Here is a 12,312-nt window from a genome sequence, read left to right as displayed (position 1 = left end):
TTATTTATTTATAAAGATAAAAGTTTTATTATTTTAGTTGATTATATGGTAATCTGTATAAAAATTAAGTTCGTAATTTATAATTTTTTTTTATTTAATATATTGTTTTTTTAATTTATTATATTTTTTTAATTTTTTATATTTTTTTAAATTATATTTAAAAATTTTTTTTATTTTTTTTTATTAAAAATAATAGCTTTAATAACCACACACACACACTATTTTTTTATATTCAACTTCACTCATAGCATAATCATTATTTTATTACATTATTTTTTATTTGTAAGTAATTATATTTTATTTGTATATTATATTTAAAAAAAAAAAAAAATATATTCTTTGTAAATTATTTTATTATATTATTTGTTATTTTTTGTTATTTTGTTAATAATTATTTATATATTTTATTTGTATATTATATTAAAAAAAAAAAAAAAAAAAATTTTTTTTTAAATAAATTATTTTTTATATATCCACATCCTTAAAAATATAATAACAGTTATTTATTTTTATTTAGATTTTTAAATAGTATTTTCATTTTGTAAATTAATAAAAAATGTATACTATTGTAATTTGTTTCATTGTTTTGTTCATTTTTTATTGGTTTTTTAGAAAAATCAGAAATAACACCACCAAATGCTACTACCCAGATGGAACCGAAAACGTCGAGGACTTTTTCTACGACGACGAATTTTATAAGGAATTCCATAAAAAAAATAACCCACCACAACAAAATACACCAGAACCACAACCACAACAAAACCAACAATCACAACCACTCCCACTCCAGCAACCACTCCCACTCCAGCAACCACAACCACTCCAGAAACCACAACCACTCCCAATCCCAGTCCAACAACCACAACCAATCCCAGTCCAACAACCACAACCAATCCCAGTCCTACTCCAACAACAACAATCACCACAACCACAACCAAAACATACTGCATCAATACCTGATTATAAAAAATTATTTAGAGCTATGGATGCATATGAAAAGCTACAACAAGAGGAACCACAATCACAACCACAATCAAACACAAACTCACATATTATTGATCATAAAAATCAATTTTATGGATCTATGGATATTGACTCAGGGACAGTCAATACTCCTCAACCACCACCAGAAGATAAAGCTATAAAACGTTTAAATGAACGTTTGGAGCTCTACGGTTTAGAGAACCGTACAGTCATCCCAGGTGATGGCAATTGTCAGATGCATGCCTTATCTGACCAAATATATGGCGATTTAAACCATAGTATGGAAATTAGAAGAGCTATTGTTACATGGCTCATGAAAAACAAAAATTTAACCCTTTCAAATGGTGCCAAAATATACGAATTTGCCAATGCCACCAGCTGGTATAAGTACTGCAACCAAATGGCAAGAAGGGGTACATGGGGAGACCACTTAACATTACTCGCCGCTGCTGAGATTTTCAAATCTCAAATTACTGTTATCTCATCAGTTGAATCTAACAGCAGCTTTTTCATTGAAATAACTCCACGTTCAATTGAAAACTCTAGAGCTATTATTTTGTCTCACCATGCAGAACAACACTATGGTTCCTTACGCCAAGTTTTATAATTAAAAAATTATGGTCCAATATATAAAGTAATTCGAGGTACATTATAAAAACATTAAAGGTAAATAATTATATTTTCTTTTTTTTTTATTTTTTATAATTTTTTTATAAATTATTAATTTATTTTTTTAATACAATAGATTTCGCTCTCTTCACAGCATGTTTTGACATTGGTCTTATAAATTTCGGTATTAGTACACCTAATCAATAATTTATAGACAGAAAATGGTATGTAATATAATATTATTTTTAAAAATTAATTTTAAACATATATTAATAACCATCATTAGTCATTTGGAAAAAATATAAGCAGCATCTGAAAAACAATCGCCCAAACGTATCAAATAGCCTATAGCAAATTTAATTTAAGGTCCCAATGGTGGTTCCACTAATCGATCAAGTGTGGTTCAAACGGTGGTTCAAATGGTTCAAGTAATCGGTTAAGTGGTGGTTCAAGTGGTAGTTCACATCACAATTCAAATGTTGGTTCAAATAACCGGTCAAGTGTGGTTCTAGTGGTAATTTTCATCGTAATTCAAATGGTGGTTCAAGTGGTTTTTCACATCGTAATTCAAAATTTGGTTTAAAGTAACCGGTCAAGTAGTGGTCCATGTGGTATCTTTCATCTTAATTCTAAGATTGGTTAAAACAATCAGTCAGTTGGTAGTCAAATAGCAGTTCAATTGGTGGTTCAATTGGTGGGTCAAATAATATTTTAAGTAGTAGTTCAAATAGTAAAAGTAATTGGTCAAATGGTGGTCCAAGTAATATTTAAAGTGTAGCTCAATAACTTAGGTATGTTATATTTATTAATATTTTTATTTATTTATATTAATAATCTTTTTATTTTATTTTTTATTTTATTTAATTATTATCAAGGTTGTAATATATAATCACTGCAGTATAGTCGATTTATTTAGCCAATAATCTTGCAAGCTAGCTTTTTTTTTTAATTTTAAAAAAATTTTATTTTTTTGATTTTTTTAATATTTTTTTTTTTAAATAAAAAAAAATTTATATTTCTTCATTTTATTTTTTGCATCACACAATAAATGCATAAATATTTCAAAAAAATGATCCTAGGTCAATAATAATAGATTTAAAAAGCCTTCAAGTAAGTAAATAAGCACATTATTTTAAAACAAAAAATCTATATAAAAATGGGATTCGTAGATGAACACAACACTAACACAAATTAAATTTTATTATATTTAGTGTAAATCAAGTATGGTAACCTATTTCAATAAGTGGTAATAAAACAGAGCCTGATTCGAGAAGTGTATGATATATTGGTACAGTATCTTAGAATCAGTTGCATCAAGTGTGAAACCCATTGTATCAAGTAGTGCTTAAGAATCTTACACCAGATAGTGAATTATTTGTTTATCAAAGGTAGAAGTAACGAATCTGCCTCATCAAGCTGTAGAGTCTATTGTATCCAATAGTGTAGAATCATGTTTCATCAAGCTCTGTTTTTGATAAAATGGTATCAAGTGGTATATATTCCGAACTCATCAAATAATTTGGGACCTACTGTGTCAAGTTGTGCAATATCTGTTGTATTTTTAGTATATGTGGTCGCAATTCAAAGCCTGTCATCAAATATTTATATCAAGTCAACACTAATGACGCCAATCAACCTAATCAACTATTTTATGAATATCATTAATTCGCTCTGGCCAAGCAATTATGATAGAAATAAAATAATTTTAGGAAGAGAAGGTAAAAACACTGAAGCTTTCGTAATTATTGACCAAATTAGGGAATATCAAAAATCACCACTTCTGGAAGTCCACTAAACTTTAATGTTCATTCACCATAATCAAAACAACTACAGCAACAATTTATAGATTTAAATCAACTATTGGAGCAATCAAGGATTATGGAAAACCTCGCCCTCCATTAATACTGGTAAAAAAGATCTAGGCACAATTAGAATCAATCAATATTTCTATAAACCAAATTAATTAATTATAATATAAATTTAAAACAATTATAATAAAAAGTGATTTAACAATTTCTTTACTATTAAATGTCTTTTTCATTTTATTTATATTTATTTTTTTTTAATTTTAATTTTTTATTATTATAGATAAATAATAGTTTTAAAATTACTTTTTTTTATTTTAATTTTATATTATAATATTTATTTATTTTATTAAATTTAAATATTAATTATAACTTTTCCATTTGAACTTGAGGATTCGAAACATTGATATGCAGATTTAATATCAGATAAATGAAATTGTTTATCAATATTTGGTAATAATATTTTATTTTCGTAAAGCTTTGAAATTTCTTTTAATGTTTCACCAGATGGTGTGAAGAGAGTGTAGTCCACTTTGATTGATTTGTTGAACTTTTGCTTTATTTTTTCCGATACTTTATTTGATTCCATAACACCCATTGTAAGTCCTTGTAGTATACCATCTTTATCGCTGTATCTGACCATTGGCCCATTAAATCCAATAAGATTACCACCATTTTTTAAAACCTCCACACATTTAAACTCCATTGCTTCGCCACCATCAACACAATTAAACACAATATCGTACAATTGGGTATCGGTTTTACCTAAAAGTGATGCTTCGTTATAATCAATAGTTTGATCTGCTCCTGCTATTAGTTTTAACTTTTCAAAATGCTGTGGTCTGCAAGTGGCTGTAACATGATGGACACCTAAATGTTTTTTTAATAAATTAATAATAAAAAAACCAACACCTCCATTTCCACCATTGACTAAAACTCTTTTTTCAGGTGTTACTGTGGCTGATACATTAAAAATTGCATTCCACGCTGTTAGTGATGTAAAAGGTATTGATGCTGCCTCTTGATATGATAAATTCTTTGGTTTCTTGGATATCTCGCTTTCATTAACTAAAACATATTCACAATGTGACCCATTTGAAAATGGTGCTGTTGCTGACCAAACTTGATCCCCAACTTCAAAATCCCAAACATCGTCACCCATTCTAACAATTTCTCCACTGCACTCTCTACCCAATATATATGGTAATTTTAGTTTTAAATCCACAATACTCTGTGCATACCCTTTTCTTTAAAAATAAAAAAATGTTATTTCATAGTTTTGTTTTTTATTAATAAAAATGCAAACTTACCTCATAACATTATCTAATGGATTGATAGATGTGGATTTAACTTTGATTAAAACTTGAGATTTTTGTGGATTATAAACTGGTATATCTGTTTTATATGATAAATTGTCCAATGATTCCCCATACCTATCCAAAAAGACACCCTTCATTTTTAACCCATTTATGATATTTAAATTATTTTTATTTGGTGCTGAGTAATTAAATAAATAAATAAATAAATAAATAAATAAATAAATAAATAAATAAATAAAATAAGTAAAATTAAATTAAAATTAAAAATTTTTAATAAATTATTTTCCTTTTTTTTTTTAATTCAAATAAAAACATATAATTTACCCCTTATAAAACTTGTAATCAAATTTAAACTGCTTTTTTGGTTCATATTTGTAATAAAATAAAAAATTAAATTAATTTATAAAAATTTTAAAAAATTTAAAAAAAATAAAATAAAAAAAAATAAAAAAATTTCTCAGATATTTTTTTTTTTTTTTTTTCATTTTTAAGTTTTTTTTTTTTTTATAATACAAATAATTATTATCGATAATTTTTTTTTTTAGTACAATAATAATTTAAATATTTATATTCTAAATAATAATATATATTGTACTTACAATATATTAACTATATAATGGATAGTGATAAACAAACCATATACCATCCACCAGCAGAACAGCAACAACAAAATGAAGCAAACAACGGTTGGACCAATGGAAGTGTAACGACATTCACTGGAACATTTTCAAGAGGTGGTGCATTTAAATCAAAAGGCTTTGTAGATCCATCATATTATAGCAGTTCAGTTTTGGTACCAATTTCAAAAAATAGTCAATTAAATTTAACCATATCATCAACTGAAACTGTTTATGAAAAACAGAAATCCTATACAGTTTATGTTATTAAAGTACGATCAGATAATAACCAATGGGAAATTGTAAGACGTTATAAACACTTTAGAGTATTTTCAATACAAATACAAAATGAAGTTCCCTCATTAGCATCATTCGAATTTCCATCAAAGAAATTAATCGGAAATATGAATCCAAACTTTATAAAGAATCGTAAAGAACAGTTACAAAAATTTCTCACATCTATAACACTATCACAACCTGCCAAACTCTCTAGAAATCTTAAGGTATTTTTAGACCCAAATTTCTCCCCATCACTCCGTACCATTATTAACCCATCAAAAGAAGGTTACCTTTATTTATTGAGGCCTGGAAAATACCTTGGTACTAAAAAACAATGGGTTAAGGTCTACTTTGTTGCTGTAAACTCAAATCTATTCTTTTTCAAAAATAGAGAACAACCATACATGGAGGCAAGAGGTGTCATTCAGCTCTGCCATTGTATTACTAAAACCATCACAAAACAAGATAGAACATGCATCGAAATTAATGAAAATAACTCTGACCAAAACAATCAATCCAAATATTTATTCCTTTCAAAAGGAAAAAGCTTTAGTCATAAAATTCATCATTCTGATATTAGCAATAATATAAATAATTTTAATAATACCAATAATATAGACAATAATAATAATAATAACCAGCAAACTAATGATAATGATATTTATTATATTTCATCGGATTCAGATTCAATTTTAGAACAATGGATTTTAACTATAGAAAAAGAAACTTTTAAATATTTAAAAGATAAACAAAGCCCATCCCAAAAAATTAAATTAGGAAATAATAAACTATTAAATAGAAAATCAGTTAAAAAACAATATAAAGATGATGAAGTTATTGATAGTCAATCAAATAATAATAACACCACAGAAAAAGAAATTCAACTTTTAGAATCTGAATTAGCAAAAACAACATGTAAAGATTTAAATATCGATTCAAAACTCATTGATTTAGATTCAAACTCTTCAAAAAACTCCACCCCATCTTCTTCATTTTTAATTTCCTCAAATCAACAGTTAGATCAAAGCCCCTCATCCTCCAATACCACCTCTAACAACACTACCACAACAACAGCAACACCTAATAGAAAACAAACCATTTTAGATAGCAATATAAGTTCAAATTTAAACTTATTACATTCAGAAGAGATTTTATATTTCTCACAAAGTATTATTCGTGTTCATCAAAATGCAGGTACAATTGGTAGTATCACAATTACAAACTATAGATTTTATTTTGCCTCCACCATAGATTCAACCAATGCCACTCTTTCGATTCCATTAACAATGATCTCAAAAATTGTCAAGTGTACTGGTTTTACCTTGGATAAAGTTAAATATTATGCATTCGAACTCTACTGTAAAGATTTCAATAAGGTTAGATTTATGCACTTACCAGGTTCATCGCAACAAAAAGCCAATTCAAGATTATTAGAAATTTTAGAATCTTTAATATTTAAAAAATATAATCAACTTTTTTGCTTTTATAACGAAGGTATTTATTAAACTATTTATTTAAATAATATAATTAATTATATTATTTATTAACTTTTTTTTTTTTACATTACAAAAGAAATTCTTGGTGGTGATGGTTGGCAAATTTATAATCCAATTAAAGAATTTGAAAGATTGGGTATACCAAATGAAGAATGGAGAATTAGCCATTTTAATAAAGATTATAACTATTCACCAACATATCCAAGTGTAATTGTTGTTCCAAAAAGAATTAGTGATCAAGAATTAATTAATGAAACATCATTTAGAAGCAAGGGTAGAATTCCTGCGTTAGTATGGAAAAGCTCAACATCAAATGCAACTATATCACGTTGTAGTCAACCAGTAGTTGGTATTTCTAAAAAAAGATCACTTGATGATGAAAAAATGATCGAATCAATTCGTTTAGCCAATCCTGCATCCGAAAAGGTTTATATTATGGACGCAAGACCACAATTAAATGCTGTAGCTAATCAAGTAATGGGTTTAGGTTATGAAGATACAAACAATGACACCTATAACAACTGTGTATTAAAATTTTTAGATATCGAAAACATTCACAAAATGAGATCTTGTCAAAAGAAACTATTTAAAGCAATTATGAATGATCAACAACATCAACAACAAGAAGTTGATAATACAAACAATTCAAATAACAGCGATGAAGTTAACAAATACAACCTTGAAGATGCTAAAAGAGACTGGCTTGAAAATATTAGAGCTATTACATATGCAGCTGTCGATATTGTAGATTTAATTCAATTTTTCAAATCATCAATTGTTGTCCATTGTTCCGATGGGTGGGATCGTACCAGTCAATTAACATCTTTGGCACAGATTTTGTTGGATCCATACTATAGATCAATCATTGGTTTTCAAGTATTAATAGAAAAAGAATGGTTATCATTTGGACATAAGTTTGAATCGAGAATTGGTCATGGTAGTAAAAATTATAAAAGCGAAGAATATTCACCCATTTTCCTTCAATTTATAGATTGTGTTTGGCAAATTATGGAGCAAAACCCAACATCATTCGAATTTAATGGCATCTATTTAATGGAAATTTTACATCATCTCTACTCTTGTCGTTTTGGTACCTTTTTATTTGACTGCGAGGAAAAAAGGGTCTCTGCAAATTTATCTACAAAAACCACAAGTATCTGGTCTTATATTAATCAAAATGTTCAACCATACTTGAACAAAAACTATAATGCACAAACATCAATCAACGAACCACCAATTCGTGTTGATACCTCCGAATTATCTTTATGGTCTCAATATTATTGTCAGTATAAAAAATAAAAATAAAAATAAAAAAAATAAAAAATAATTTAGTATTAGTATTTATTATTATAAAAATTTTTTTTTTTTTTTTTATATCTTTTTTTGAAAAGATAACAGTTATCTTTTTTGCATAGTATTTTATCATTGCTATCACCTGGTATTTTTGTTCGATATTTCATTAATTTCTATTATCTTTTTGTATTGGTATCATCATAAATATATAAATTATCTAAGCGAAGGGTTTTTTCTTTTAAAATAAATAAAAATTTCTTTTTTTTATTTTTTTGGCAGCGAAATTTCAAATGAATGAGCCAGAAAATAGCACCATGTCTCCCCATAAAAAGGAATTTCCAAACGACATGCGCAACATTTTTTTATTTTTTTTTATTTTTAATTTTTTTTTTTTTTTTTTTTCAATTATTTTTTTTATTTTTTTTTTTAGCAAATTTGAATTAATCATATTTTAAAACATACACTCATTCTAATATATTCATCTTAAAGTAAAGTATTAACAAAACTACAATTTTTTTATTTATTTAAATCAAAAAAAAAAAAAAAAAAACGATTACGCACAAATAAAATATGGATAAAATATGGACATATAAATATGGCTTCATAAAATAGTTTTCAAATAACATTCTTTTACATATATGTATATTTATATTGCCATATATCTTAAAATTTTATAATTAAATAAATAAAAAAATAAATAAAAAAAATTAAAAATAAAAAAAAAAATTAAAATTTTTTTTTTTTTATATATAAAAAATTAAATTACACAAAATTTCATTAATTTTTTTACCCACACTAATTCATTCGAAATTATTGTATTCAGTAATAACTAATAAACCAATACATAAATAGATTTATAAATATATATACTAATATATATTTATTTTAGTTATTTTTTTTTTGATTTATTTTTATAGAAATAATACCAAAAAAAAATTAAACTTTTTTTTTTTTTTATTGTAAATTTATATATATACATATAGTAAAATGGAATCATACGAACAAAGATTAAAGAATATTGTCAATCATTTACAACCAACCAATAATGGTGGTATTGAAATGGTAGATTGTTCAGCTGATTTAGAAGTTAATACAATTTCATCAAATAGTTCAATCCCAAAATGGAACAAACAAGAGCTTTCACAATATTTAGAATCAGCACCAGAACACATTAGAGTTGCCAAGAAAAACCTTTTAGAATTATTAAAAGATCCAATCTTTGCACCAAAATATAATATGAATGTTCAAGAATGGAGAGAGCTTACTCTTCAAAGAGCCATCAAAGTTATCAAAGCTGGTGCAATTTCACTCGCAGAATTCAATAGAGATCCAATGAAATATTTAGTATCTTTAGAAATGTTAAATCTTTGCGATCCATCATTATCTGTTAAATTAGGTGTACACTTTTCATTATTTGGTAATGCTGTTTTAAATTTAGGTACTGAAAAACATCATCTCAAATATATTAAAGATATCGATTCATGGAAATTACCAGGTTGTTTTGGTATGACTGAATTAGGTCATGGTTCAAATGTCCAAGGTGTAGAAACTACTGCCACCTATGACAAAAACACTGAAGAGTTTATTATTAACACTCCATCAGATTCAGCTCAAAAATTCTGGATTGGTAATGCTGCTTGTAAGTATTTGTTCATATAAATTTATATACACATAAACATATTATTAATAATAATTTATTATTATTATTATAATTTTTTAGTACATGGTCAAGCTTGTTCAGTATTTGCCCAATTATATATTGACAATGTTCACTATGGTGTTCATGTATTTGTTGTACCAATTCGTAATCCAGATGGTACTATTGCCCAAAATGTCAGAATTATGGATAATGGTCACAAATTAGGTTTACAAGGTGTTGATAATGGTAGAATTTGGTTTGATAATAAACGTATTCCAAGAGATAATTTATTAAATAAATTTGGTGATGTTCAAAAGGATGGTACCTATGTTTCATCAATCCAAAGCAAAGGTAAAAGATTTGGTGCTATGGTTGCTCCATTAGTAGGTGGTAGAGTATTAATCAGTACATCAGCTCTTAATGTTTCAAAAATGGCTCTTATGATTGCTACTCGTTATGCCTACTCTAGAAGACAATTTGGTTCAAAAGGTAATGAAATTCGTATCATTGAATACCTTACCCATCAACGTAGACTCTTCCCAATGATTGCCTCATCTGTTGCTTTCACCTTTTCAGTAGAAAAATTAAAGAGACTCTATTGCGAACCAAATAAAAACTCACAAAATGTTAAAGATGTTCACATCTGGTCATCAGGTCTTAAAGCCGTTGTTTCATGGATGAAAACTAACATTCTTCAATTATGTCGTGAATGCTGTGGTGGTCAAGGTTTCTCATCATTCAATCAAATCGCCCTTTTCAAATCTGATCTCGAAATTGATATGACCTACGAAGGTGACAACCACGTACTCCTCCAACAAGTTTCACGTAATCTTTTAGTTGAACTCCAAAAGGGTCGTTACACCTTAACCAGTGCCAATCACGATTCAAACATTCACAGCTATGACTTCCAAATTCAATCACTCAAATGGAGAGAAAGTAACCTCGTTCAAACTCTTTCAAGCAGAATCATGGCCCAACTCGATCAAGGTCGTTCATTAGAACAAGGTTGGAATACTTGTTTAGATGTTGTTACCCAACTCGGTAAAGCCTTTGTTGATCGTATCACATTAGAAGAATTCCAAGCAGGTATTAAAAATGCTCCATCATCAACTAAGCCAGTTTTAGAACTCTGCAGAAATCTTTTCTTCAGTTGGAAAGTCAATGAAGACCTTGGTTACTTCCTTTGTCACGATGGTATTGCCACCCAAACTGCCCAAAAAGTTCAAGATTCAATCAACATTTTATGTGCTGAAATGTTACCAATTGGTTTAGATCTCGTAAACTCTTTCAATGTCCCAGAACAATTTATTCATGCTCCAATTGCTCAATCAGACTATATTCAAGAATTTAGATATGGTTTAAATAGAAATTATTAAATAAACTCACAATTATCTGCCACTTCAATATATTCAGTAAAAATTCAATTATAATTTTTTTTTTTGAAAAAAAAAAAAAATAAAAAAATTCTTGTGTAAAATAAAAATAAATTAATTTAATAACATCATCATTTATACGAAATTTATAAATTTCACATCAACCATTTTTTTTGATTATCATAAAAAAAAAATTGATTTTTTTTTTTTTTTTTTTTTTTTTTTTTTTTTTTTTTTTATGATAATAATTTTTAAATCTTTGGCATCCATATTGAGTTGGAAGAAAAAAAAATTTTAAAAATACGAAAAAAAAAACCTCTTTCAAAATAACCTGCAAATATAAATAATTATAATAAAAAGAAAAAAGTTGTGTGTAGCTTTCAAATTTTATAATATTATTATTATTATTATTATTATTATTATTATTATTATTATTATTATTATTATTATTATTATTATTATTATTATTATTATTACTATTATTATTATTACTATTATTATTATTTAATTATTTTAGGTTAAAAATCAAAATAATATCAATTGATATTATTTTTTTATATTTTATTTTTAATATTTCTTTGATTATTTACTTATTTTATTGAGAAAAAAAAATTTTAATTTAAAATTTAAATAAAAATAAAGTAAAAAAAAAAAAAATAGCATTGTTTTTTATTAAATTTAAGTTTATTATTAATAAAAATAATCTTAATTTAAGAAGCACAAATTATAAAAAGAAAAAAGATTTATCTTTAAATAAGAGGAAAGGTGCTCTATAATTAGCATGCTTTCACGTGGATGCACTGACTTGGTGCTCAAAGTTAATCTCTTTTTGCCTTGAGATTATTTTTACACATGAAATTCACCAACAACCATACAAAAATATTATATGGCCATAATT

The 12,312-nt window shown here is 26.2% G+C and overlaps 5 protein-coding genes across 5 annotated transcripts; 4 read left to right on the top strand and 1 right to left on the bottom strand.

The window, feature by feature from the left end:
- Window positions 1-1,084: 1,084 nt before the first annotated feature.
- On the top strand, window positions 1,085-1,591 carry DICPUDRAFT_42595 (uncharacterized protein; the record flags this gene model as incomplete). The annotated part of the gene is made up of 1 exon (XM_003293800.1): window positions 1,085-1,591. One exon carries the CDS (start codon window positions 1,085-1,087, stop codon window positions 1,589-1,591), a length of 507 nt encoding a protein of 168 aa, XP_003293848.1.
- A 1,452-nt stretch (window positions 1,592-3,043) lies between these two features.
- On the top strand, window positions 3,044-3,388 carry DICPUDRAFT_84363 (uncharacterized protein; the record flags this gene model as incomplete). Its single annotated transcript, XM_003293799.1, has 1 exon — window positions 3,044-3,388. The coding sequence occupies one exon, from the start codon at window positions 3,044-3,046 to the stop codon at window positions 3,386-3,388; it is 345 nt and encodes a 114-aa protein (XP_003293847.1).
- A 365-nt stretch (window positions 3,389-3,753) lies between these two features.
- Window positions 3,754-4,854, bottom strand: DICPUDRAFT_42599 (uncharacterized protein; the record flags this gene model as incomplete). The annotated part of the gene is made up of 2 exons (XM_003293796.1): window positions 3,754-4,645; window positions 4,709-4,854. The coding sequence occupies 2 exons, from the start codon at window positions 4,852-4,854 to the stop codon at window positions 3,754-3,756; spliced, it is 1,038 nt and encodes a 345-aa protein (XP_003293844.1).
- A 479-nt stretch (window positions 4,855-5,333) lies between these two features.
- On the top strand, window positions 5,334-8,846 carry DICPUDRAFT_158764 (uncharacterized protein; the record flags this gene model as incomplete). The annotated part of the gene is made up of 3 exons (XM_003293798.1): window positions 5,334-7,107; window positions 7,186-8,391; window positions 8,833-8,846. The coding sequence occupies 3 exons, from the start codon at window positions 5,334-5,336 to the stop codon at window positions 8,844-8,846; spliced, it is 2,994 nt and encodes a 997-aa protein (XP_003293846.1).
- Window positions 8,847-9,389: 543 nt separating this feature from the next.
- DICPUDRAFT_158763 (uncharacterized protein) lies at window positions 9,390-11,417 on the top strand (the record flags this gene model as incomplete). Its single annotated transcript, XM_003293797.1, has 2 exons — window positions 9,390-10,041; window positions 10,123-11,417. 2 exons carry the CDS (start codon window positions 9,390-9,392, stop codon window positions 11,415-11,417), a joined length of 1,947 nt encoding a protein of 648 aa, XP_003293845.1.
- Window positions 11,418-12,312: the final 895 nt, after the last annotated feature.

Source organism: Dictyostelium purpureum, assembly GCF_000190715.1.
Source record: "Dictyostelium purpureum unplaced genomic scaffold DICPUscaffold_472, whole genome shotgun sequence".
In the NCBI taxonomy this organism is placed as follows: domain Eukaryota; phylum Evosea; class Eumycetozoa; order Dictyosteliales; family Dictyosteliaceae; genus Dictyostelium; species Dictyostelium purpureum.
The sequence above is the reverse complement of the archived record's forward strand: the minus strand, read 5'-3'. Positions and strand labels throughout refer to the sequence as shown.